This window comes from Ornithodoros turicata, chromosome 1 (genome assembly GCF_037126465.1).
Source record: "Ornithodoros turicata isolate Travis chromosome 1, ASM3712646v1, whole genome shotgun sequence".
Lineage (NCBI taxonomy): Eukaryota > Metazoa > Arthropoda > Arachnida > Ixodida > Argasidae > Ornithodoros > Ornithodoros turicata.
This window is the reverse complement of record NC_088201.1, coordinates 134,976,747-135,002,626: the sequence shown is the minus strand read 5'-3', so window position 1 is coordinate 135,002,626 and position 25,880 is coordinate 134,976,747. Positions and strand designations below refer to the sequence as shown.

The following is a 25,880-nucleotide window of genomic DNA, read 5'->3' as shown; positions in this document are numbered from 1 at the left end:
AGGGCGACACTGCGTAAGCTTCGGAATTGTTTCGCGGGGGAGTGTGTTGAGGAAGATGACACAATGACGTCACTACGCACCATCCTCGTGATCGCGCTTGAGCGAGGGTTTTCATTCCCCTTCAGTTTGTTGCATTAAACGGACATCTCTTCTGTCACCTCTGTGGCTCCTTGGCTTTATTCCACAGCTGTTGTTCCTCGCTGATTTGTTGTTATGATCAATTCCAGATGATATTTTCCTCAGAATATTGATGGTAGTAGTTACGGTATTTAAATACTGTATTTATATTTTCTATTTAAATACACACGTTGAAAAGTATTTACGAAGAGTATTTAAATACCCCTTCCAACAAAGTATTTTGTATTTATATTTCAATACTCAGAAAATGTATTTCTGCCAATCCCTGCAATTACAACACGTGTCTTCCGGAGGTACGGAAATTTTGATTGGCTGAAGTGCGGGAAAGGAAATGAGTGAAATGAAAATGAGCGCTTTCGTCCAGTCTATTTCGAAACGCGTTCGGCGCGGTGTGTTATCGCTGAATCGTGTGCCGCCCTCAACCTCGAAAGGAAACTTTTCCGTGACGGTGACTCACCGGGTAAGTGGAAGCATTTCTACCGAGGCGATGTTTGTACCTTACAATTGCAAATTTTAGTATGCGTCGGATGCATCGTTACGCGGCTGGCTATATCCTGTTTTTTTTTTCTTTTTTTTATTGCGTGTTAGCGAGGTAAAGTAACCGTGGCTACGAGCGGAGCATCAAAGGTCGACAGATGTCTGTTGCATTCAGACTCGTTAAGCTAAAGAACATTGATATAGGACACATATCGTCCACCCGACTTTCGGTACATTGTGCTGCTTGGGGAATTGCAAGAAGTAGGAACGAAGCATACGATAAATTAAATATACACGAAGGCAGCTGACATAACAATAAAATGAAGATTGCAATATATCAGAGATGCAGGTAGCTTTTAGAGTCACTAGAATGGAGCAGGAGGTAAATTAAATATACAGGTAGATTACGCAAATAGTAAAGTCAAGCAGGTGAGTTTGTTTCACTCGTAACAGGTTCTCAAACCTGAAGAAGTGCAGCCTACTGAACGAAAGTCTCGTTTTTAATTTGTACATGGTAAACTGTCTTTGCGTCATATTTGATTCTTCATCGCGGGAAAATTGCACGTTCTTTATGTTAATGTGTACCTTACGTTTGAGAGGCTGCTGAGGCAGACAAGGGAGCAGAAGCGGAAACGATGGTGTCATTCTCTCGCAAAGCCGTGTAGCTTATAAACGCGCAGGCCGACAGATGTATTGTCAGAGTTGCTCCCGTTGGCGGAGATCTTAAAAGTGAGTAAACCCTTGTACGTTGCATTGATTTAAGTGTTGCGCTGCTAGTATATAGTGTACCCACTATATGATATATTCTGGGACTGGCGGTAGGGTTGCCACCAGGCCCGTATTATACCGGCACGACCTGTTATTTACTCGCTCTGTCGGTTGCCGGTAGGAAAGTGATACCGGCAGCCTTTTGCCTAATTCAGAGCCTAATTATTTCAGCTCTGCCGTCTGTTGCTCACCTTGATCACCAAAAGAACGACGGTGACGTCAATATCTCCGCCCTCATTTAGCATCACAGGAAAATGTCATGTTTCACGATCTTTGTTTTGTTTTGTTCTCTTTTTTTTTTCTTACAATGAGCTTGGCACTTCACCACTACATATCAGCCCTTATCCTACCGGGGAAGGGCAAGAGCCTTGTTTGGCAGGATGAAATGACTGATACGGCAAGCGAGTAGCGACTGTGGACACATGGAGAAACAAAAGAAAGACAAAACAAAGAACGTGAACCATACCTCGATAAGGGTTTGCCAACATCGCGTATGACATTTTTCTGTGACGTTATGTGAGGGCGGAGATATCGGCGTCACCGTTTCTCTTTTGGCAACCACTTTCTATTTCCAGCGGACGGCCGAGGTGAAATACTTGGGTCTATAGCACGCGCTGAGATTGCTTTAGTGATTCATCAGTGGCTCGAGCGGATGATGTGGTGATCAGGCTTTAATATTACAATTGCAATGTGCTCCCTAAAGTCAATAATGAAAAAGTTGATTGAAATATCTTCGTTAATTCGTGCTCTAATTGCGAAAGAAAAAAGAAAGAAAAAGGAAGGGTTGCCACCAGTCCCGTATTATACCGGCACGGCCGGTTACTTGCTCGCTCTGTCGGTTGCCGGTAGGAAAGTGATACCGGCAACCTTTTGCCGGTGTTTGTGGTTCGAGACCTTTCGCGGGGGCTGTTGCGAGATTTTCGCATCCACATTTCACTACAGCTTGAATAGATCTGGAGCACAGACCCAACTCCACGGCCACCAGTCGTTTTCTTAATTATTCGTTAATATTATTATTATTATCGTTGTTATTCATTAAGTGTTGCGTGCGGAGGGGACAAGATCAGTGGTTGTACAAAGCTATTGGTGGTTGTGTCGAGCCAGCTAGAAGTACCCTATTGAAAACGAACATCTGAAAATTATCTTGTTTCGTGATGTCACATTAAGGTTTCTTCGTGCTCTTAGTGTTAGCATCAGGTACATCAGATATGCTTTGATCAGGAGAAGACCATGCCGCTTGATGTCACATGAGAAAGATGTGATGCCACGATAGCACAGACTTGTGCCCGTTACCAAAAAGAAGTAACTAAATACCGTTACCCGTTACTTGAGAAAAAAAGTAACTAAATACGTTACTCGTTACCAACATAGAAAAGTAACGAGTTCTCGCTACTCCCAGGTAACGAGTTACTATTACGTTACCGCCGCATAGTTAAAGGCGCGTCGTAGTTAAAGGAGCCAACAAACATGCCGTCACTTGTCTTCAACTCTTTAATAATGAGGAATTGCACTTCAAAAGAAGCTGATCGCCACACGTCGCAACGTGATTAGTGACCCTCCGTTTTGTCTTGTTTCCCCTCTGTGTCACGTCTTGGGTATATAGTCTGGGTTATTGTAATAAACCTTTTGCTGAGTCTGAGAATTTGACGCCCGTCCTTCGTGTTCCGTGTCTCTCGGCCCCTTACCTTGATTCTCTATCAACTTGCCTGGACCTTCTGCATTTCCTAAGTGGGGGTGATCGGAGATTACGAAAACACAAGAAAAGGCTAGAAGTCGAAACGCGTATTTTGTAGCCATAGCACAATTGGTGCCCATTCTTGGGAAGGAGTGATGGTCGGAGATTACGGAAACAAGAGAAAAGACAACAACACATCCAGCAAGGGACTGCAAATACTATGAGTCACACATGGTCGGGGGTCACGCAGGTCAGATCTGCACGCATTGCGTGCGCCACACGGAGTGCCCAAATGTGCTCCCCCGCGCTGAACAAAAGGAACGAGTAACGTCGGTAACGAGTTACCAAGTTTTGTAACTGATTCCGTTACTATTACCATATTTTAAAAAGTAACTGAATCGTTACTTCGTTACCAAAAAAAGTAACCGTTACCAAGTAACGAGTTACTTGTAACGAGTTAGGCACAACTCTGCGATAGCATCAGCAGGTTTTACGTAGTTCCATGGCACATGGGGAACCTGCGATGTACACGATCGCACACAGTCAAGAAAAAAATGTAACGTTTGACCTTGCTTTCTTTGGCCATTAAAAAACAAAAGAAACGATAGAGAGAGTGCAACACAGAGAGCGCGTTTTTCTTTTTTGTTCCAACTTCCAACGATCTTTCGCTGTCAGCTCTGTTAACAATCATAACTAACCAATTAGCTTAGCCTTTGACCAATCTCAACCTGCAATTTTGCTTCAAACACAACATTCAGTGGTGGAGGAGGAGGAGGAGTGTCGTTGGGAGGAACCCGAGAGGTCTGCCTGCCTGATTAGGCGGCATGTTTCTCGGGAAGGGAAAGGTGGTGGAGAGGAGGAGAGGAAAGGGTGAAGTGGAAGACCGAGCGGAATCCGCTCGGGGGGAGGATAGCTGCGTCCATGGGCCGACTTCAGGGGAACTGTGCCGGCATACGCCTATTACACATCTGAGGGAAACCCAGGAAAAACCCCAGACGGCACAGCCGGCCCGCGGATTCGAACCGCGGACCTCCCAGTCTCCAAGCGCACGCGTTACCGCTGCACCACCGGAGCTGGTACACATTCAGTGGTTCTTATGAAAGCAGCAGCATTTCCCGAAACATCCTGGAATGCTGGCCACAATCTCAAGAGGTAGTACGATTCTACACTCGTCATCTTTCACCCGGAAAGCCATTGCGCGGAGATGTTGGATGCATGCCCATTTCAATGCAGGCTCGCCGGCTCGCGTGCGTTCCTGCTTGCTCTGGGAGACCCAAAAAGGTCGCTCCAATGATCGAAACCAGTATTTCTTTCGGTCCGGTTCGGGTTCAGGCATATTGGTTCGGTTCGGGTTGGGCTCAGGGAGACCCCCCGCACACACACACACACACACACACACACACAGTGGCGTATCTAGAGCTACCTGCGCCCATGGCAACATGGTTAACATGATGTCCTTGGGGATGCGTTTTCGTGTGGTCCGCACTAGGTTTCACGCTACAACCTCTCTAATGGCGGGTGCTTTAGATCATTTATGAATGTGCCAGGTTGAGTGCCCGACCTGGCACATTCACACCCGACCACATAATAACGCCCCTGTTCACCTGGCGCCCATGGCACCTGTCCACACCTGCCACATCCTAGATACGCCACTGCACACACAAACAAAAAATCAGGCAATCTGTACACAGGGAACGGCGCAAATAATATTTCATAAAGTGCTGGAAGTACTGACTGTTTCAACGGAACATTTAAACGGAGTGTTTATCCTGTTCTCAATCTGACGGGTTGCGTACGCATATAACCACTCATAATACATTTTATTTTTTGTTAGAGCTCCCAAAGGAATCGCATAATTTCCATTACTTGCAAACAGTTTCACCGCCTAGCACATACCAATCTGGGTGTCCGCCCATTTGGTCGAACGCCGGTTCATCGAAGGCGTTTCATCGAACGTCTCATGGTCGAAAGCCGTTTGATCGAAAGCCGCGGTTGATCGACGCCGTTCGTTCGAAAGACGTTTGTTCGAAGGGATCTCAAAGCTGCATGCAGTGTGTCGCGTTCGCACCTCTTTTTCTGTAACGTTTGACTCGAGCATACGGAGCAGGCAATCAGTGTTCTTTGCTTTTTGATTTATGATGACTGTTATTCTTTTTTTGCTTTTTGCAGCGGAAGAGTGGAGACCACTGGTTCCTAGAGCGAGGCGACAAAAGGAAGGACGACGACGACGCGAATCACCCCATACATCCTGTGACCACTGGTTAGTTACAGAAGTTTGTCATTTAGGAACCAGTAGGGCACATATTGAAGAAAGCTGCCCCAGGTTGGGAGCAGCCGATAGTCTCGGCTTCTTCTGGGCACCCTTCTTATTGCTGGCGACATATTTAAAGGGAACGGTGTGAAACTGGATAGCCTCATCTGCGCGAAAGTCAATTGAAGTCAGTGGATAATAATAAGAAAATTTGGACATTATATGAATGCAATGTATTAAATTCATAGCATAAAAAACCTTAGTTCAACCTTGTTTAGAGTATGCATCTCTAATAAACTTGTTTAGAGTATACATCTGTAGCCTGGAACCACTACACATGCACGCTATCCGAAAGAAAGTTGCCCTGCTTATCTTGTCTGGGTTCCGAAGGACTTCTTCGATTACATGTCTGTTGCAAGGGAATTTAGGTTCTCTCTCACATAGGCGAAAAGTAAATAAACTAAAACTGTTCTTTCTCCAATACAATGGTCAGCTGATTACAAACTATAATACACTATTAAAATTTGTCCACATTCGATGGAAACAAATCATAAAAAATTTCATTTACTTTCTTTTAATTCATTGGCCAAAATGTTTAATACTTGACATCGATTATTATTTGACAAAGGGATTAACAAAGGGAACAAACGGGGATTAACAAATGCGGCATTAAACATGCCGTGTCAGAGCTGAAAAACAGGCCCTTGGACTGCTTTTTGGACACGAGAAAGTGGGTTAGCACCAGGAATGTGCTTACGGGCAAGCTAATTACACACACTTAAATGTTCCTTAGGATAATGGCATTTAGAACTGCAGCTTTGTTTATCTGTCTTTTATTTGTATTTTTGTTCTTTTTTTTTTTGTCATTTTCGACACTCCGAGTGAAGCAATAGGCGATTTCAGATATTGCCCATGTGCTCCGCACGGGGGCCCTCCGTCGCCCAAGTCACGCGCATCGCGCAATGCGTCGTGGGAAATGGTTTACATTCGTGCTCGTCTGCCTGTTGCTCGAAGGTGCGGGAAGTGAAGGAGAGAAAAAACCGAAACCGTTTGCGCTCTTCTTCTCTCTGACTCATGAAAACTAAATCCCAAGGTGCAGCGGGGCTTTCGCAACACTGCGCTCCCTGGTGGGCCATCCATGCAATTTCTGAAATCGTCTATTAAAAAAAATCGATCAAACGACATTCGATCAAATGGCTTTCAACCAAATGTCCGCGTTCGATCAAACGGCTTTTGACCAAACGGCGTTCGATCAAATGTCCCGGAACCAACACAATTTTTTTCTTTATTTTGTTCATTGCACACCTCTAGACACGCGTATTTCCTTTATCCCCAATGTGAAACGGGGAAAGAGCATACTATCGCCTCTTGCGTCCTGCAAGACGATTAGAAGAAAACAGAAAATGCAGCCCAAGATAAGGGCAGTTACCATATAGACTCACCCGATACATTTGTTTTTGTTTTGTTTCCGCAAGTTAAATGTAATCTTCGACGCATGAGGTGGCGCTGTGCTCTTTCACTCTCTCACTTACAAGCAAATGTATGACTTGAAAACCCGAGACAAGGTACAGGACGAAAACTGGCTCTTTCACTTTCTCACACTGGGGGTTGAAGGAAAGACGCTTCTTCGAAGATGCGCAATGAATAAAATAAAGAAAAAAAATGGTGTTCCTTCACGAATTTTTTGCGAATGATCTATCGAACGGATTTTTGTTCTGGAAACGGATTTGGTATCTGGTGACCAAAGAAGTCAGATGTTCTCATTGGAACAACTTCGTAGCTTCTATAATTAAAAAAGTTAATTATTGAATATTCATTAAGACATTGCCTTAGAAGTCTGCTAATGCCCTCCGGCATGTGCTATATTGCAATTGACTTCATATCGGAAAGTGATATATTTTTAAAAAGATATGGCTGGGGCACCCTGTATAGTTGTATTCATGATGTAGTCGTGCACCGCTCAGAGCTCTTAAAATCTTTAGAACTTCCAACATTACCTTGCCATGTTTACCTGATGCAATTTGCATTAAACGCCTCTGTTCCGTGTACACGCTTAGGAAATACAGATTTGCATCGCATAGTTTTAGTCCAACTCGTAATTTCTGGAACAGGAGCATTGTGGTACTGGTCAGTTATTTCTATTCAGACATTTTTTCTATGCAGAAACTGCTCAAACTATAGGTGTCAGATAATTACACGAGCTCAAGTCAAAAGTTTTTTTCATCCTTTTCAAATTAGGGGTTAAAACTATTGGTGTCATTAAATTACATGAGGTCGTGATGTCGAATACACTATATGCAGACCGCAAAGACACCATCAGTCTTCCGCATAGAACAGGAAAAGTCTCAATTTTTGTGTTGCGTGAAGTCAGTGGCAATCTTTTTTCGTTATTTCCAACTTTCACGTTCAAGAGCTTGCTCGGCTTGGGCGAAGTGAAGTAAAGCAATCTGCACGAAAAATACTTTAGTACCTTCTGACGGACTGCGTTGCTGCATAGTTCAGCTATGTTGGGCAAAAGGGCAAGCGGAAGTTTGTGTCCAGATTTGTTTCAGTACAACTGCTACTTAAACTGTGCCTCCAACATTCCTTGGTGGCAGTTGCTGTTTATACTACATTCAGCTCTACACTGTAATATCTTCATATTAGGGTGGGAGTAATTTTCATATTTTTTGGCGTACCGAAGTGCCTGGGTTCGCTTGCATCTACATTTCCGTTTTGGTGCTTCTAACTTAATTAACCCCCTGAGTTTCTCAGGGTACTCACCCATTTGTTTCGAGGATCTATAGCTGCTCATTCAACGAACTGATGTTGACATGTTACATAGCTAGCTCGTTGCCAGGTGATATACAGATGAGGTTTTTGTGTGGGAATGTATAATAATCAATAGAATTACTATTCCATGTGAACAGGCTTGTGTGATGGAGTAGTTTGCATTATAAGTAGGGCCTGACTTTTTCGGGTTTTATTTTTGGCCAAATTCGGGGGGTAAATATCGGGTGATATTTTTCATTCGAAAATTCGGGTGTATTCGGGTTAAATCCCGTTACGGCATATTCTGTCGTCAGGAATTCGGGTGTATTCGGGCGATTTTTTTTGTTTAATAAAAATGTGTCTTAACATGGAACTAATGTTTAGCAATGTTATCAGACTTTATTTTAATGCACGCTTATGAGTGTGCCATGCGACCCGGATGTTTTCGGGTAGATTCGGGTTAAACCCGAATTTTACAGATTTCGTTCGGGGGTAAATATCGGGCGGATACGGGTTTAACCCTAAAAAGTCAGGCCCTAATTATAAGATGTGTATACAGGGTGTCCCAGAAATTTTAATTAAAAAAACTACTCCACTTAGAATCATGCGGTCAACCGCATTTGTTCTTACTGGGTTTTTGCCACCTCGTGGTGTGCATGTCATGTAACCCAAGTTTAATTATATACATTTTTGCGAACGGAACTCGGAAATTTGCCAAGTAAAGGTCACTTTTTTGCCCCGCCAATGCAAAGAGAGTGCGGAATTTACTCAAAATTATGATAATTAACAGGAATATTGAGAATCTCTCGTATCAGAAAAAATAGCCGAAAATCATGCTCTATGGAGCTCACGGAGGATAGCGTGCCACGAATCTTTCAGCGGAATCATTGCCAGTCCGACGAAAAGAGTTTGGAAACCCAGCCCCCATCGGCATTGTAGAAAGGGATAACACGGACATAGCTCGTCGAGTCCGGCCTCAGTTGTGGCTGTGACCATACCTTCCCTCTCCTAATTTCATGAACTGTCACTTTTTCTACTATAATATCACTCTGTGGGTTGGGTTTCTAACCTCCCTTCGTCGGACTGACAGCGATTGCGCTCAAACAGTCCTTGCGCGTTATACTCCGTGCCCGAGAAGCACGATGTTCGGCCATTCCTCCCGACATGATAGATACTGAAGATCAATGTCAAATATCAAGAACTTGAGTGATTTCGGCACGATCTTCATGTTGGTGGGGTAAAAAAGTGACCTTTACTTGGCAAATTTACAAGTTCGATTCGCAAAAATTTACATAATTAAACTTAGGTTACATGACATGCACATCAGGAATTGGCAGAAACCTAGTAAGAACAAATGCCGTTGACCGCATGATTCTGGGTGGCGTTGTTTTGTTTATTAGAATTCAATTACACGTTTTCTGGGCCACTTGTATAGCATACGCATGGAGTAGGCATACTGCATTAACGTCCTGGAATGCGCAGGAAAACATCCCGAAAATGTCACAGTGTCCGAAAGTGTCCAAAGGAGACCGCCAGGATTGCCCAAATCAAGTCCCCGGCTGTCGCAATGGGGTTCTTTCATTTATAATCGAATGATGGCCGACGGTCACATTTTTTATTTCTCTCGAAAAAAATATGTCATCCCGCCCACGAAAAGATGCAAAAGGTGCCTGACGGTCCACGGCGCTTCGAAGCAACCAGCGCCATTTAGAGGCTTAAATTTTTTCCAAAATTGTGACCTTGTATCTCTTGAACGAGATGTCCGATTTGAAGAAATTGTTTTTTGCTGACAGAGTGGATGGTGCACGTTCCATGGTGGGCTATTAAATCGATATAGTCAAGAGAAAAGTATACGAAAAAAATCCCAAAAGCGCAACAGACAGCTTTTTTATCGCACGTTTGGAAGGTCATGGCCGAGGCTCTGGAACTCCGACTGTGATGTTCTTCGCATGAGCAGAAAGATCATTCTTTGCTCTTTCGTTTGACGTCAAATAGATTGTTTTATCTTCAGCCATTATCTCGTAAGAATGTCGTGAACACGGAAGGGTAGGGGAAAGTTCTCATTTTCGCGGCAGTTTTTACCCACAAACGACATCTCCAAATTTTCCAATATTTTGTACTACCATAGCTTAGACATAGCTCTTTCAGGAAATGCAATAAAATGTTTGCTTATTTTGATCCCACAGGGAGCGAAATTTTTTCGCACCCCGATTGGGCAGCGCTCGCAGGGGTCAAACACACGAACAAAGAGTGGACTTCTACCCCACCCCCTGTCTTCTTTTTTTTTTTTTTTTGCTTTCCGTGAGGGTGCCGTCACGCCGAAGGCCGACTATAGTAATATGCACAGATCAGTCCGCAAGCCCGCCGACAAGCAAAAGTTCGTTGCTTAGGCTCTTTCCGACCCGGTTAATCCCTCAATGTTACGTGCTTGAAGGAAATCGGACATGGGAACATGGCATTTATAAATACTCCGGCTTTGACGAACCGAAGCGCGAGATGTCTATTCTCTTGTAATTTTGTTTTGTTATTTGGTGGTTTCTTCTACTTGTGAACAAAGACGGAATTTAAAACACTCAGGTGATGTGACACGATGCCGACAGATCGCCCAGGGACTGGTCGCCTGGTCTTCCTGGGAATGATAGGACATGCCCGGTCCCTTATTTCTTCAAGGTGAACTCCTTTTAGAAATATTATTTGAAGGAGTTATCCTTCCAATGGGTGAGAAAGTCGGGGCGCTGCGTGGGAAAAGACGGTATTTGGGAGTCTACGGGGTTCCCGCCGCTGTCAACATTTTAAGACAAGGGCCTTGCTTTCCTTGATGTTACGTATGGATTTCATTTTGTCGTCGGCGTAGCGTGTACTTCTGCACTCCCCACGGCCAGCCGTAGCCACACCAGAAGTACACTATATTCCCCGGACTACACTCAACGTCACAAGAAAAAAATACCCCGGAACAAGAACTTCAGGCCGGTATCGTTGATAGGATCAAGACTTTTGAAGACCATCTTGAGCACCTCGGAGGCAGTCCATGTCCACGACACCGACGAAATATGTGTGAACTGCTACAACACGTTTCGACTGCAGGTTGCTGAGGCAGGGCTTTCAGGTGAACAAGGTCCTCCGGCTTCAAGCCCTGACGACGCTGACATCAGTGACCCCAAATTGTGCAGACTGTGAACAGGAGCATATCAGAGCAAGATATTGGTGTGAGCCCACTGAGGCACCCGTAGTAGACGAAGTTTAAGAAACCAGCAAATAACAAAACAAAATTACAAGAGAATAGACGTCTCGCGCTTTGGTTCAGCAAAGCCGCAGTATTTACAAATAGTACCATGTTCCCACGTCCAATTTCCTTCAAGCCCGTAACCTTGAAGGATTGATTAACCGGGTGAGAAAGCCTAAGCAACGAACTTTTGCTTTTCTGGGGACACCACAGTGATCTGTGCATATTACTATAGTCGGCCCTCGGCATGACGGCACCCTCAAAGTAAGCAAAAACAAACAGAAAAAGACATGGGGTTGGGGTAGAAGTTCACTCTTTGTACGTGCGTTTGTCCCCTGCGAGCGCTGCCCAATAGGGGGCGGAAAAAAATTTCGCACCCTGTAGGACCGAAATTAGCAAACATCTTATAGCATATCCTGAAAGAGCTATGTCTAAGCTATGTTAGTACAAAATATCGGAAAATTTGAAGATATCCTTTTTGGGTAAAAACTACCGCGAAAATGAGACTTTTCTCCTACCTTTCCGTGTTCACGGTATTGTTACGGGATAATGGCTGAAGATAAAGCAATATATTTAACTTCAAACGAAAGAGCAAAGAATGATCTTTCTGCTCATGCGAAGAACATCACAGTCGGAGATCCAGGGTCTCAGCCATGACCTTCCAAATAAACGGTAAAAAGGGCCTCTGTTGCGTTTTCCGGATTTTTTTTTTTGTATACTTCTCTTTTGACCATATACATTTAATAGCCCACGATGAAACGTGCACCGTCCACTCTGTCAGCAAAAACAATTTCGTTCAAATGGGACATCTCGTTCAAGAGATACAAGGTGACAAAGTTGGAAAAAAATTAAGCCGCGAAATCGCGCCGGTTGCTTCGAAGAGCCGTGGACGGAGAAGAAAATATCGCAGAGACCTGCGGTCAGGCACCTTTTGCATCTCTTTGTGGGTGGGATAACATATATTTTTTTCGTGGGATATAAAAAATGTGACCGGCGGGCATCATACGATTTTAAATGAAACTACTCAATGGCAATACGAATGATGTCCCATAGTATGTCATTCGGACAATCCAGGATATCTTATGGACATGATGTCCCGTTGGTGGCATCAAATAGACGTCCTTCTGACGTGCTTTGGTTGTGTGGGAGGGTAAGACTCCAACGTAGAAGACGGCCTTTTTTGTCACACGTTCGTTGCAACCACTGTAATGAGCAATGATCTGTCTCGAAAGTGAATTTGGTGCAGTGAAGATAGCAAATCAGCTTCTGCGCCGCCCAAACCAAGCAGGCACATTCCTTCTCGGGCGCGCTGCGTGCTTGCTCTCTAACGCTCAGCGTTCTGTTGGTTGCTGTTGGGCTGTAGGTTACTGCCAGGATGTTCAAGTAATCTCTTTCACTCTCTTCAATGGCCTCTTCTTGTTTCTTGTAGGGGAAGCACACTGCGAAGTGCCCGTACTCGCAGCACGCCCTGCAGGTTCATCTATCTGCTGGGCAAGTGTTCCCGCCAGGGGCGTAGTCAGGCCTCCACGGTAGGGGGGCTCGATACACCCCTCCACTCCCACGCCGCTGATACTGCGCACGCCTACACACTACTCATCCTTGTGCAAACAGCGAGGTGAGAAATGAAATTACAGAATATTTGAACGTTTAATAATGCGTTTACATATGGGGTGTCATGAGCACTAAGGCTGCCTCACGAGTTTTGAAGAGGCTCGAAAGACTCACATAGTTTCAAGAGTATGCAGATAGACGCCGGTAACTCGAAGAACTTTTACGATCGTCACGCTGGTCGCCCCCCCCCCTCCCCGCCGTCCCTCCTCCCCCGTATATATATTTTTTTCTTCTTTTTTTGTTCTCCTCGGATTTGCACGACTTGCGTGTGCCGGCTCTTTGCAGTTGGGGGGGGGGGGGGGGGAGGGCTCGAACCCGCTCTAGCCTCCCGTGGCTACGCCACTGGTTCCCGTTGCGTAGCAGGTTAAAATCTGTTGCACCTTTTCCTTGAGGTCGCGTCTGAAATTGCTCTGTAGCTCCCCGCGCGCTCCCTGTGTTTCTCTCTCTCTTACTTCTCGCCCTGGCACATTTCTGCTGAACTCCGCTTATCGCCGCATGGCCACTATTTTGTGCGTCTCTGCTTTACGGCGATATATATCCCACACTTCGTTTTGCTTTGCGGCTATCTCATCAGCTTGACACATCTCTACTGCCTGTTTGAGTGTGAGGTCTGTGCAACAGTCGTTGACGCAGCCGCTTGTTTGCTACTTCGTACGCAATTTGGTCCCTGACCACTGGCCACTGAGCCGTGTAAATCAGCGAATTCCCACGCCTCGAGCATGAGATATTGGTGAAACTGCTCGAAGCGCTCACCTTCTGCCTGCGTTCGGAGCCTGGACGGGTAGCTTCGTTTTTCTGAGGCTTGCAATAATTCTCCAACACTCGGCGCACATCTTCAAAAGTCGCGTCTGGCGCTAGGCTGAACGTATTGCACACCTCTAGCGCTGGTTCTTCTGCCACATGGAGCAACAGAGCCGTCTTCTGTGCCTCGTTTCGTTTCGGCGTGGACTGAGTGGCGAGCATGTGGTCATAGGCGGAGAGTTTTCAACACTGAAGTGTGCAGGCATGCCGGATGAAATGAAAGCGCTACCTTGTGGTTTCTAATGTCCAATTGTTTCCCTTTAGGCTTCTGGATTATGATTTTTTTTTGTCCAGGGAAGGTTTCCGACTGAACGAAACAATCATCTGTATTTTGTAGATTGTGGTGGCGCTGCAGTCGCCATGAATCTTGTGTCGGCTTTTATCTGTTGCTCCCACTTTTCGTACGAGTTTCCCTATCTTTAAGAAAAAATCTTCCCCGGAACGACACCGCAAGCGATACTGCCCCGACGACCTTTTTATCGGCCCTGCATTAAAAGACATGGCCCACTCTGGGGCGGACCACGTCATCCAGGTGCCCTTCTCCAAAATCCGAAAGACCAGCTCGCTTTTGCACCCCTCCACAGCGTACGCGGAGTTCAAAGGAGTTCGCGATCCCGTCGCTTGTTCCGGGCACTCTGGTGCCGACTTTTCTTCCATTTGTTTTAGTATCCGTTGCAGTTGTCTATTCTCGGTCGCCCATTGCTTTAGCCGATCTTTAGTTCTGAGGAATTCAGGGTTTTCTTCTCTGACCACACGAAAACCGAGGACTGTCTCCAAGGGGTGTGTTCTCAGATTTCCTTGTGCTCTCAAGTAGTGTTCGGGACATGGTTGTCTTAAATCTCCAGCTCGTGGCGGAGCGATCTCCTACCGGCGATGTCGCGCACGAATGAACTGTACTAATACCACAGGAGTGACACAAACCCGCAGTTGTTGTGACTACCCTCAAGCGGGTGCTTCTCGCAAAACTGTCATCTTGTCCTGGTCGCTCGTCATAGAAAACGCCATTTTGAGGTCATGCGACTTTGTTTACATGATGTTTTGCCACTTACCGACATACTTCCGTCGTCAAAACGCAAAGAGATGAACGCATTTTGCCTGCGTGAACTATGCGGTGCTTCTTCAGCAACATGGTAGCCCATTTCTCCTTAGTTTAAGTATATTGCATCAGCTCAGTGAGTCTTAACGCGCGGTCGTCATCACATCTTTGGGAGTCGTCAACAGTGCGAGGCCTTATGTGCAAAACTGCGGGTTTTATTGCGAGATTATCGTATAAAAATAATTACCGTGATCGAAAGACATCCAAAACGTTGCGCAGAAACATGAACCGCATTGTTTACAAACGGTCGGCCCGCCGATCACGGGCGCCGCCATCTTTAAGGTCACGTGTGCCTTGACGTTTGCTGTGACATGCGACCAGGACCTGTCCAGGATGCATTGCGTTCGCCCAGCACGCTTTCGTCTACGGAGCAATACATTACATTGAATGCCACCCCTGTGACCAATACCCTCCCTGAGGGGAGGCATCGCTCAACTGCTCTCCCTAGCAGATGACGGTGATGCGATGGTACTCTGTCGGGACAGGTGGCGCTGCGTGGCCTTACATTATTGGAGACTCTAATGGTATAGTCCCTTCGTGAACCGCATCGCCGATAGGGGACTGCTCAAACCACCGGCTGGAGTTTTAGGTTTTTGACAACCGTGTTCCGAACAGTACAACCCTAACTCTAACTCTACTTATAGCCTTCACTTGCGCAGGCAGTGTTGCGGAGACTAGGTCTACATGGAGATGTGATTGCCGAACAGCCATTCCTACCACAATATGCTCCTTGACGAACTTATCGGCAACAGTGTCGCTGCAAGGGTGAGACGTCCGCTCAGTAACATGCACACCAAGCGAGCAAGGATCATCGAAGCTTCCATCATCTTCCTGGTGTGTGTCACTGCTCCATTCGGATGTGATCTCCAAGCAGCGGTTCATGAAGAAGCGTTCAATATGCTCGGCGAATCTCCCTTCTTCACCTGCAAGCAACCTGAAGGTACTTCTCGTAAACCGATCTGTTCTTGCGACCCATCTTGCAATCGCTACGGTGACTGTTGCATCGACGTTGCTAAAGATGTACCACGTGAACGTTATGTGTGTGCGGAGCTACCAGGTCATGGACGGTACGTTTGGGTGAAAGCATCGTGTACAGTAGGATCGGTTTCACAGTGGTCGAAAAAGATGTGCGAGGGACAACCTACGGGCGATTTCCCTAAGTTGTCGTACCAGTTCAAAATCGACATTCCTTCCTTTCACAAGCCGTCAAGGGTCCTATATCGAAATATTTATTGTGTAGAGTGTAACGGGGGGCACTATGAGGAGACGTACGGGTGGGCCGGTAACTTTGATTGGCTCGGACTGTCGCCACGAAACGTAAGTGCCAGTAGCCAACTGCAAAAGTTTATGTATAACGCCAAGCGACGCGTTTATTGGATGAAGCACGCGGGTATTATCTATAATGCTACGTTTCAAAGTGCTGTATTTGGGTGGAAGAATTTTACTCAGGTGTTCAACACGACGGAGTGCTCTCCCGCTGTGGTGGATACATGCCCCAAAGAAAGCGACCGTGTGCTCGCTCAGAAGTGTGCACTGTACGCTGCCTATTATACCCCAAACAATACGGTACGAGTGACTTACAAGAACTACTATTGCGCCCTCTGCAATGGAGTGTCCCTCGCAACGGTTGAGGAAGACGGCGAGCGAGCGAGATACATCCACGCATTGGTTACTCCTTCTCTTGGTAAACCCACTTCAGACATCTCCTCGTCCCAGCTCGCCCCGCGGATACACCACACTGGATGTGGTGAAGGTCAAATAAGGCTGCCAGGACTGAACTCTTGTCGAGTTTTCGGCTGCAGACGGGGAACGGTGAAAGGCATCGAAGGTTGTCGACGAACTGACGGTACCCATAGCTGCCCCTGGCTCCTGTTTGAAGGACACGAAGCTGCCATCCTCCCGAATCGCACCCTGTATTTCAACTTCAAATTGGCAACTGTGAGTTCCGATGACTACGAAATAGACAGCTGGACGGGGCATATCCTCGTGTGTGTCCGATATACTGTACCTGTGCTGCCTGATCAAACAAAATTTACACCGAATAACCTGTCAACGGAACCAACACTTAGTCCTAACGACGGCGACCATCGGGTGACTGCATCTGCAGTGATAGTTTGTGTAGCGCTGACTCTCGTCATCTCAGAGCTCCTCGTATAGGGCCTATACGGGTTTTTGTCAGGCGCTATATCTGGGATGTACCCATATAATGTAACGGTTGTTCCTGTACAAACACAATCTACTATATTGAATGCCTGCTCACCGGAAGCAAGACTTAGTTCAAACTGCGACGACCCGCGGTTCAGGGTGTGTCTACTTTCTCTTTCAGCTAGTGATGTGTCGTTCGTGGACGACCCCTTCAAACTGAACTAGTCATTCGGGTGAACTGAACGAATTAGTTCAACAACAACCAAAACATTAGTTCCGCAATTTAGTTCATTGGGCCTCGACACCCACAACGCATACGCCGTTAGCTTTGATACGCTTCCGAGTGTGACATCTGCTGCGCCATCTAACGAACGTTTTGTAAAGCTAACAAAGCGCATGCGCGCCAGAAGGGCGGGAGACCACGGCGCACACGCTGTGGCCTTGAGTGGCTGTGACGCTGCGCTGAAGTGGACTGTGTGAAGGTGTGAAGGAACTGAACTGGATGAACTAAAGAACTAAACGACGTCGCGAGTAGTTTTGAAGTGCTCGCAAAGCCTGCCGTTGCCTGTCAGAACTGCTGCTCGTCCACAGCGCATGCGCTTAAGGAAAAGCGCGGGCGGTGCGGCGAGGCAAAGCCTCAAGTGGACGGTGTGAAGGAAGAGAACTGGACGAACTAAAGAACTAAACGATGTCACCGGACGTTTTGAAGCACTCGCAGGCCCTACCGTTGCCCATCAGAGAAGGTGCTAGTCCACAGTTAAGAAAAAGCGCGGGTGGCGCGGGGAGGGAGAGAACTGGACGAACTAAAGAACTAAACGATGCCGCGGGTCGTTTGGAAGTACTCGCAGCGCCTGTCAGAACTGTTACGTGCACAGCGCATGCGCTTAAGGAAAAGCGCTGGGAGGGAGACCCAGCAGAGCGGCTTTGAACGCCGTATGGATTGAAGTCCTGTGGGCGGCGAACGCTGAACAAGCCTAAATAATTTAGAACTGCTTGCGTTGAGATCGCTGTGAGCTCCTTCACGCAGTTGTGGACTGCTAGTGGCGCCGTTATGTTCTGACTTCTGGCTGACTGCATGTGACTGGCACCCCCTGGAGCGGGCAGGCTATTTTTGCGGCAATACATTGCAAGCTTCCCAATTTTTCCTCCACATCGCTAGACGTTGTACTTTTCTTCAAGCTCTCTCATGCATTTGAATGAAATGAATTGAAACTGCAGTTACTCTATCACACTTCTGTGTTCTCAAGTTCGCAGCAAGCAGACGTAAGTGATCAGAAATACACGATTGTAACATTGAACGACGACGGCACCTTGCATATTGATCTGTGCATTACTTTTCTCGTTACAAATATACGTAGAAAATTAAAGAAAAAGAAAAAGCGACCTAAAAGATTACGTTTGCTATGTTGATGTTCTCGAACCTTTGGAAAACTGAATTGCAAGATCATTTTGTTGTATCTCTCTCGGTCTCTCTTTAAGGTTTGGGACTATATTACTTGACTGTGTTTAATTGTGAAGAGGTGAACGAATGAACTATTCTTTTAGACAGTTCAGTGGTGTGAACTGAACTAAATGAATTAGTTCACAAAAGTGAACTGACTTGCCCATCACTACTTTCAGCGTCGTCGTCATCGTCATCTTAGCATTTCGTTCGGCAGAGCAGCGGAGGTAAACGGTATTTCCGTTCCACTATGCACGAAATGTGGTGTGGTGGCGGACACTACCCACCTCCTCCTGCACTGTCGCCTTTACTCCTCAGCCAGAGCCGAACTTGAGCAACAGCTCACATACCTTGGCCTGCACCTCACGCTGCGGACCTTACTCTGCCCCGTGCAGCGCGCCCGACAGTGCGTAGTCACCAGACTTCTCCTCCGTTACCTCGCTGCAACCGACCTACTGGTCGCCCTGTGAACCGGCTGTGCCCGCCTGGGTACTCTCTCTCTCTCCGATTTTTTTATTAGTTTTTTATTTATTAATTTTTTCCTTGGGAATAGCAAGCCGACACCCTGTCTGGCTGACCTTTCCCTCGTTCCTGTTCTTTGTTATCATTAAACATATCCCCCCCCCCAGGTATTTGTTTGCTTCTGCACGTGGAACTATCGTCCCGGCCACGACCTACTACATTATAACGACCACGTCATATAATCGGCAACCCCCTATGAGGAGCCCGTCCGCACGGTCCGCTAGGGTCGCTACTCATCGGCCCGCGACATCTGCATCATTATTGGACAATGGAAATTTGAATTTTGAAGGCGCAGGGGCGGACGTACGACTATTGTAGCAGATGACAGCAACAGCTCCCTTGAAAAAGCGTATAGAATGACGTTGACAATCAACCTTAGAATGAAGCATCTTCCGTGGGACATCCACCGCTTGTGCAAAAATTTTTTTTTTTTTTTTTTTTTTTAATTCCGTGTTAGCGCCGCGAAGCAACTGTGGCTATGAGCGGCGTACAGATGTGGACAGATGGAGAGAGGACAGCAGGAAGGAGTGGGGGACAGGGGTGTTAGTATGCGTCCTGGGCCGACTTCAAGGGGAACTGTGCCGACATTCGTCTAGAAAGTCTTCGGAAAACCCAGGGAAAACCTCAGACAGCACAGCCGGTGACAGGATTCGAACCCGTGTCACCTCCCAGTCTCGACGTGGAAAGCGATCACTCTAACCACTATGCCACGGGAGCTGGTCCTTGTGCAAAAATACTAAGGTAAGCTGAAATACAAAGTATTGCAGAAATTGTGTAGGCTAATAACTGGGCCGTTGAGTAGCGCCAGACAGTGAGCTATACCGTGGGACGTTCTTGTCTTACTGGGTCTGTACGCTTTGTGGGTTGCCCGTCGCATTTATAGTCGTAACGACCCTCCTCTTGGATCTTGACATTTCTTGGCACTTGCGGATTCGGATGAAAATTTAGCGCTTTCTGCGGTGTGTGAATCGGATGCGGATGGCTCGAGGTCGGACGCGGATCGGATGCGGATACGAAGGCTGCGGATCGGTAGCGGATCGGATGCGGATGTACCGCGTGCTGTAATTCTTCCATCAGCAGTTTATTTGTATTGCACTCCGACAGCGAACGCATGCTGGGGTTCACCTTCGACCATGCACGGCCAAGACGAGAGAGGAGGCATTCTGGCGTTTCGAAACCACGCGCGCACCGGCGAGGTAGCGTTCCAGAAGTCTCTCCATATCGCGTTTGTTGAAGGGTTTACCTTTCCTTGTCGTCGTGAGTCCTTCCGCAACAGCATGGAGTTATCTGAAATTATACCAACATCGTTCCGGCGGTCTTTACGCGTCATTCGAAACGTGCGGATTTTGCGGATCGGATGCGGATGGCGCGTTTTGCTCAACGGCTCGGATGCGGATGTAAAGTGTAATGCGGGTGTTATGTATGCTGCGGACGTCATCTGATTCGGGTAACGTGTGCGCGGATGCGGATGCGGATGCCAAAATAGGCAGGTTTTATCCGGAACCCTCCGTGACGTATCACTCTTCGCTCGCGCTTCTTATTTCCTGTCTCCTCTTGGCTAACATGGCCGCTTCACAATGCGTCTCCGCCGTGACTGGTATTTCCCATAATGTAAAACCCCGAGACTAGGGAACACGAAAGGACAGACACAACACGAAGTCTCAACGAAGTCTCCTTTCGTGTTCCCTAGTCTCGGGGTTTTACATTATGCATCATCTTCACCAGCTCGCTTGCTTCTTAGCCATTTTTCATTGGTATTTCCCGTTATACGTTGGCGATTTTGCTTCTTAAAGAAACTGATGAGTGAGACATTACCCTTGGGCAACGTTAGGAGGAGGACCCTCGAGTTGCAAAACATGGGGTTATAGTGGAACATGAGTACCTTCTTCTTATTATTATTTCTCCGTCTCTAGTCGTCATCCACCAAGGGAGATTGGTCAGGGCTTAACTCCAAGTTGGACCCAAGTCATACCAAGGCATGCCGGCTCTCCGTCCCAATGTATTTCCTATGGAACATATTTTATGCTTTTTCTCGCTAACTACAGCGCAGAGTTTAACGCGTGTGGTTTTACCATAAAAAGGAAGACTCCAGGACCCCCCAAGCACCCACACGATGGGCGCCTGTGGTTACACGTTTGTTACATCTTTTGGGGAAGTTATTTTTCCACAGTTCGAAACGTTGGTGACGTAAGCTAACACGGTGCCTTGATTATAAACCCTGCCATGTTTCGTGTCAACCGAAAGAGGCACTCACATAGAGGCCAATACAGCCAGTAAAGCTGTAATTTGACGAAAGCGCTAAGTACAATAGGAAAGAAAAGAAAGAAGGAAAACAAAAAGGGGGGGGGCTGGAGGGGGGGCGCTACCGGAAACCAAACCTAACGGAAACGAAAGCAACAACTGAAACAAACAAATAAGGGCAAGTAACGGAGGTGGTAACGGAAACGAAAAAGATTCCGTTTCCTTTCCCTGCCTGTCATATTCCTCGGCTACTGCATCGGCAGGAAAGGTTACCGTTTCTATGACCCTCAAGGGAAACGTGCAATCATACTTATTACAAGAGGCTCTCGTTCAGACGCCACGACACGATGAGGTTCAATACATCGCTTTACGGGGCACAAACACTAGCGGGAACTAGACAGACCGGGAAGAATTTCACGTGCACGAAGCGGCTGTCGAACACGAGCCAACCTCTGAGAAAAGCAAGAGTAGTGATGTGGGGACGGCAACGGAAACGAAACAAGAGATTCGTGAGCATCCCGTACCTCGGAGGTCAACGCGCGGATCTCTCGCCCTCCTCAACGCCTCCACTTTGATCCAGCCAAACGAAGTTACTGCGACATACGGCAGAAGTGTAATTGACAGAATGGCGTAAATGCAGGCTAGCTGGTAGATAAGTTCCATGATGGACAAGCCTGAGCGATGGGCAAGACAGATAAACAAACACAAAACACGAAGACTCAAAACGAGCCTTGAGCCTTCATGTTTTGTGTTTGTTTACGTGTCTTGCCCATCGCTCAGGCTTGCCTATCACGGCAGAAGTGGAACTGAAGGAGCCACACAGCTACGACGAAGCTACAAGGTCAACCCAAAAGTTCTGGAAAGGACCAAGGCTATGGAGGACGAACTTCGATCACATCCTGAAAATGGAAACATAAAGTCTTGCAACGAGGAAACCAGGGATGATAGTTGCAAATAGTCAAAGTGGGTGTATAGGATGAAACGGGGACCTACCGGAAAAATGTACAAGTTCGAGGCAATTAACGGTCGTAGCTGTTGGCTGTTCTCAGGTCTATGGACTCGACTACTAAGAAAACTTTTTCCCCATTTGTAAAACTCAGGAGCCTTCGAACACTGCTTGCTTTAGCGAAGGAAGAAGGAATGATTGTGAGACAGCTGGGGATGTCAAAACTGCGTATCTGCATGGAATTCTCGAGGAAGACTGGAGCAGCCACCTGGAAGCCCAAACACGATCCCCCCCAACTGAGGTCTGTGTGATGCATTTGAGGACGTGGAGCATATACTCCAAGACTGCCCGAGGTACAGTGCACACCGTTGTAACTTTGTGTCGTCGCTGACACGCCTCGGTAACCGGCCATACTCCACGGAAAAGGTTTTTGGGTGCTGGCCAGCAAATCAGCTCATACCTGCCACGCGCGCCCTTGTGCAATTTCTCGTCTCGACGGACCTCTTTACCACATTGTGACGCTCTTCGTTTTTAGTGCATTGAGATTTCGCACGTTTACTCTTCTGCACTGTTGCTTTTGGTGCCAAGGTTTGTGGTGATTTTTTCATTCATTCCGTCTCAAATTGCATGAATTTGTCTAGTTTCCCTCCGTTTTCTCAATAACGCGTCCTGGAGTAGCCAGTCCTGAGTAGCTCGAGACTAACATCTTAATTTTTCTTTTAAAAATCAATCAATCAATCAAGCCCAAACACCATGTCCCGGGTTTGTATGCTGAAAAAGGTAATATATGGGCTAGCCGGACGGACCTGGTACAACAACAACAGCAAATAAGTTAATGATAATGAATGGGGAAATTCGCCACTTAAGGTGCGGCCCACTACCCCAAGGCACAATGGGGGGACCTGGTACAGAACGTTGGATAAGATCCTGAGAGAGCAAGGTTATAGACAGCTAGAAGTAGACAACTGCGTGTATACGTCTTGGAGAACAAAGGTACCGAGGTTATTTTGGGAGTCTGTGTTGACGATAATCTGCTTCTAGCCACAACCAAATAAAAACCCTGGAAACGCTGAGACGACGCCTACTCGAACTGCGGTGCACGGACTTTCCTCTGGCCATTCTGCTCGGCCCAGTACGACATCACACACAGCCAGTGCCGGATTTACAGTAGTGGGGGCTCCCTCGTGTATTCTATGTCTATCGAATGTGTTATTCGGGGTCGATATGCGTGGAGGGAGGACAGATTTTTACGAAGTTTCCGTTTCAGGGATGCGTTTCAGGAATGCAAAACAGATTTCCCTTCGTGGTGGGGGCCCCGGGCAAGTGCCCCTGCCCCCCCCCCTTAAAGGTACTGTAAAGCAGTAGACAAGCATGATATGCCGGTGATATGACTAGAGACTTTGTTGCTTCTAAATACCATATGAAGAACCACACGACCGACAACGCGCTATAAATATTTTTTTAATTTGCCATCGAAAATGCGGCCTAGCAGAGCCGTATATTAAAAGGGAGTCTGGCCATTAATGGGTCATGGCTATACCTGAAGCACCACCCACTTTTTCAGCTATGCGACCAATAGAGTTCTGAAATATGGGGCGCTATCAATCAACCTATCCTCACTATTTGTCCCCGTATCCAACATGGGCAGCGCCATTTTGGGTAGCAAGTGGATTGGATGGGATTGAAACGGATACCTCACGCAATCTGCAAAAACTAGTGGATTTTTGGTGCAAATTTGATGTGCGCCACCTAGGGAGCGTAAGGCACATCGGGAACTGCCGTCTGCTTCCGTCGTTGTACCACTGCCGGCAGAACCACCTGCTGGGACAGATTCTGTCGTCGGTATGTTTTTTAAACAAATCTACATGAATAGTTTGAACATAAAAGGCAAGAGTGTTTATATCCATGAAATTCAGCAATTAAATATAAGATTGTACAGCACAGCGCCGTTTTTGTTATGGTTTCGTTGTGATCGCCGTGTTCACTAGGCTTCACACGTCGACAAAACGTATTATTTTCAGTTAGATATCGATGGATGAGCATAATATGACACAGATTTCCAAGAAACTTACATTAGGATGTACATTTGCAGCGTAAAATCAGGTTAACATGTGAAAATTTTTTGTCACGAAATCCCCGCTTCACTGTGTTTGTTTTGGTCGCCATTTTGGGTGGCAGTATGGTGTCATGACGGCCCCCTTGGTAAAAGGCAAACCAATCGTCACAGGAGCGAAACTGTGATTGACAGGTCGAGCCTCTTTTTGTGACTCCTCCCAATGGCAGACTCCCTTTTAATATACGGCTCTGCGGCCTAGAGGAGCGGTGCGATGCCTGGTGTCAAACAACCCCCTGTACAGCGGGCAACACTGAAAATTGGTATTACACACTATTACATCGGAACTTCGTTATTTTAGTAACCATATCATTAGTCTCCCTGTTTATCTATGTATCGTGAAACCCCTGTTAACAGTGTTTCTTGCGAAGTAACCCAGCGCTGGCCGCTGTTCGATGGAGGCTCTCCCAACTTCTCGACTGCGCCTGCGCGCTCCTTGTGTTCGCGGCCTCTTTCGGACGAACAAACTCTCTCTGTGAACCTCTGTGAACAACCAAGTCCCGACGCTGTCTGGCTTCTTGAACGTCTGGCACATTTTTTCAACGGCTCAGCATTTCATTTCAGTTCGCTTATCCGTTTGCCCTCAGATGTGGATCGTTGTGTGAATTGCAGGGACGGATTTTATGATGGATCGTGGTGGATTGTTATGTCGGGCCCAGTGTTATTCGCATGCAATGTTGTTGCCGCCGTATGTAGCAGGAGTACGGAATCATTTCGAATACCTAGTACAGTGTTGCCCGTAATCTTTAATTGTAATTTTCTAATTAATTGCACCGTCGATTGGAATGAAACTTGCGCAGTTTTTGTCCTGGTAGCTTGGACTATCGAATAGCTACACTAAATGACATTTGATCGGTGCTGCTTTACAGTACCTTTAAATCCGGCAGTGCACATAGCGGTCTGTGACCAAAGCAGTTCTCACTTTCTTGAGCGATTCAGGTCTTATGAACAGCCTATGAACTCCAGTCGTGCAACGTCATTCTTCAGTGCCCCACTCTCACCCTCACGCATTAACTTCATGCTTTCCTTTTAAAGTCATCTTCTGTGACCCTTCTTTCAACGTTTGTTAGTCAACCTTTTTTGTCATCTTTGTCTTTAATCTACCTCATCCTTCTTTCATCCTTTGTTAGTTTATCCTTTATATCCTGATTCCTTTTCTTTTCTTTTTATTTATTTTTCATTTCTTAATTGTATTTAGTTTTTTCCGGAATAGCAAGCCGACGCCCCGTTTGGCTGACCTTTCCCCCTTTTTTTTTTCTTTTCGTCTAATAAATATACCCCCCCCCCCCCCCAACAAAGTGCGCAATTAAAAACCTGGGGGGAAGGGTTCATAAAGGACGTAGGCGAACCAAAGCTCATCCTGGGAATTGAGGTCACATGGGAATATAAGAAGCTCACGCTTAGCCAGAAGAAGTACATAAGTGACATCCTTAGGCTTTACCCCATGAAAAATTGTAGACTGAACGGGACTCCAATGGGAACTGATCCAAATAACAACGTTGGTCGGAGAACGGAAGGTAAAGATGAATCAACGGTCCCTTATCAAAACTTGATCGGAAACCTCATGTACCTGGTGCAAGGAAGACGCACAGAAATCACGTTTGCAACTCGCTGGTAGAGTGAGCTTAGCAACTGTTTCACGTCCGCTCATTGGCAAATGGCCAAAAGGGCGCTACGGACG

At 46.6% G+C, this 25,880-nt stretch overlaps 1 protein-coding gene across 3 annotated transcripts; it reads left to right on the top strand.

Annotated features, from left to right (window-relative positions):
• The first annotated feature begins 497 nt into the window (after positions 1-497).
• LOC135369339 (uncharacterized) lies at positions 498-18,310 on the top strand. Of its 3 annotated transcripts, none has more exons than XM_064602943.1 (4): positions 498-598; positions 5,228-5,318; positions 12,713-12,898; positions 15,455-18,310. In XM_064602943.1, the coding sequence occupies exon 4, from the start codon at positions 15,515-15,517 to the stop codon at positions 16,946-16,948; it is 1,434 nt and encodes a 477-aa protein (XP_064459013.1). In that variant the 5' UTR covers positions 498-598; positions 5,228-5,318; positions 12,713-12,898; positions 15,455-15,514; the 3' UTR covers positions 16,949-18,310. The 3 variants fall into 3 exon arrangements, with proteins under 3 accessions (XP_064459013.1, XP_064459006.1, XP_064459019.1); XM_064602936.1 differs by having other exon boundaries at positions 15,451-18,310; XM_064602949.1 differs by lacking the exon at positions 498-598 and adding an exon at positions 1,273-1,344 and having other exon boundaries at positions 15,451-18,310.
• The last annotated feature ends 7,570 nt before the right edge of the window (positions 18,311-25,880 follow it).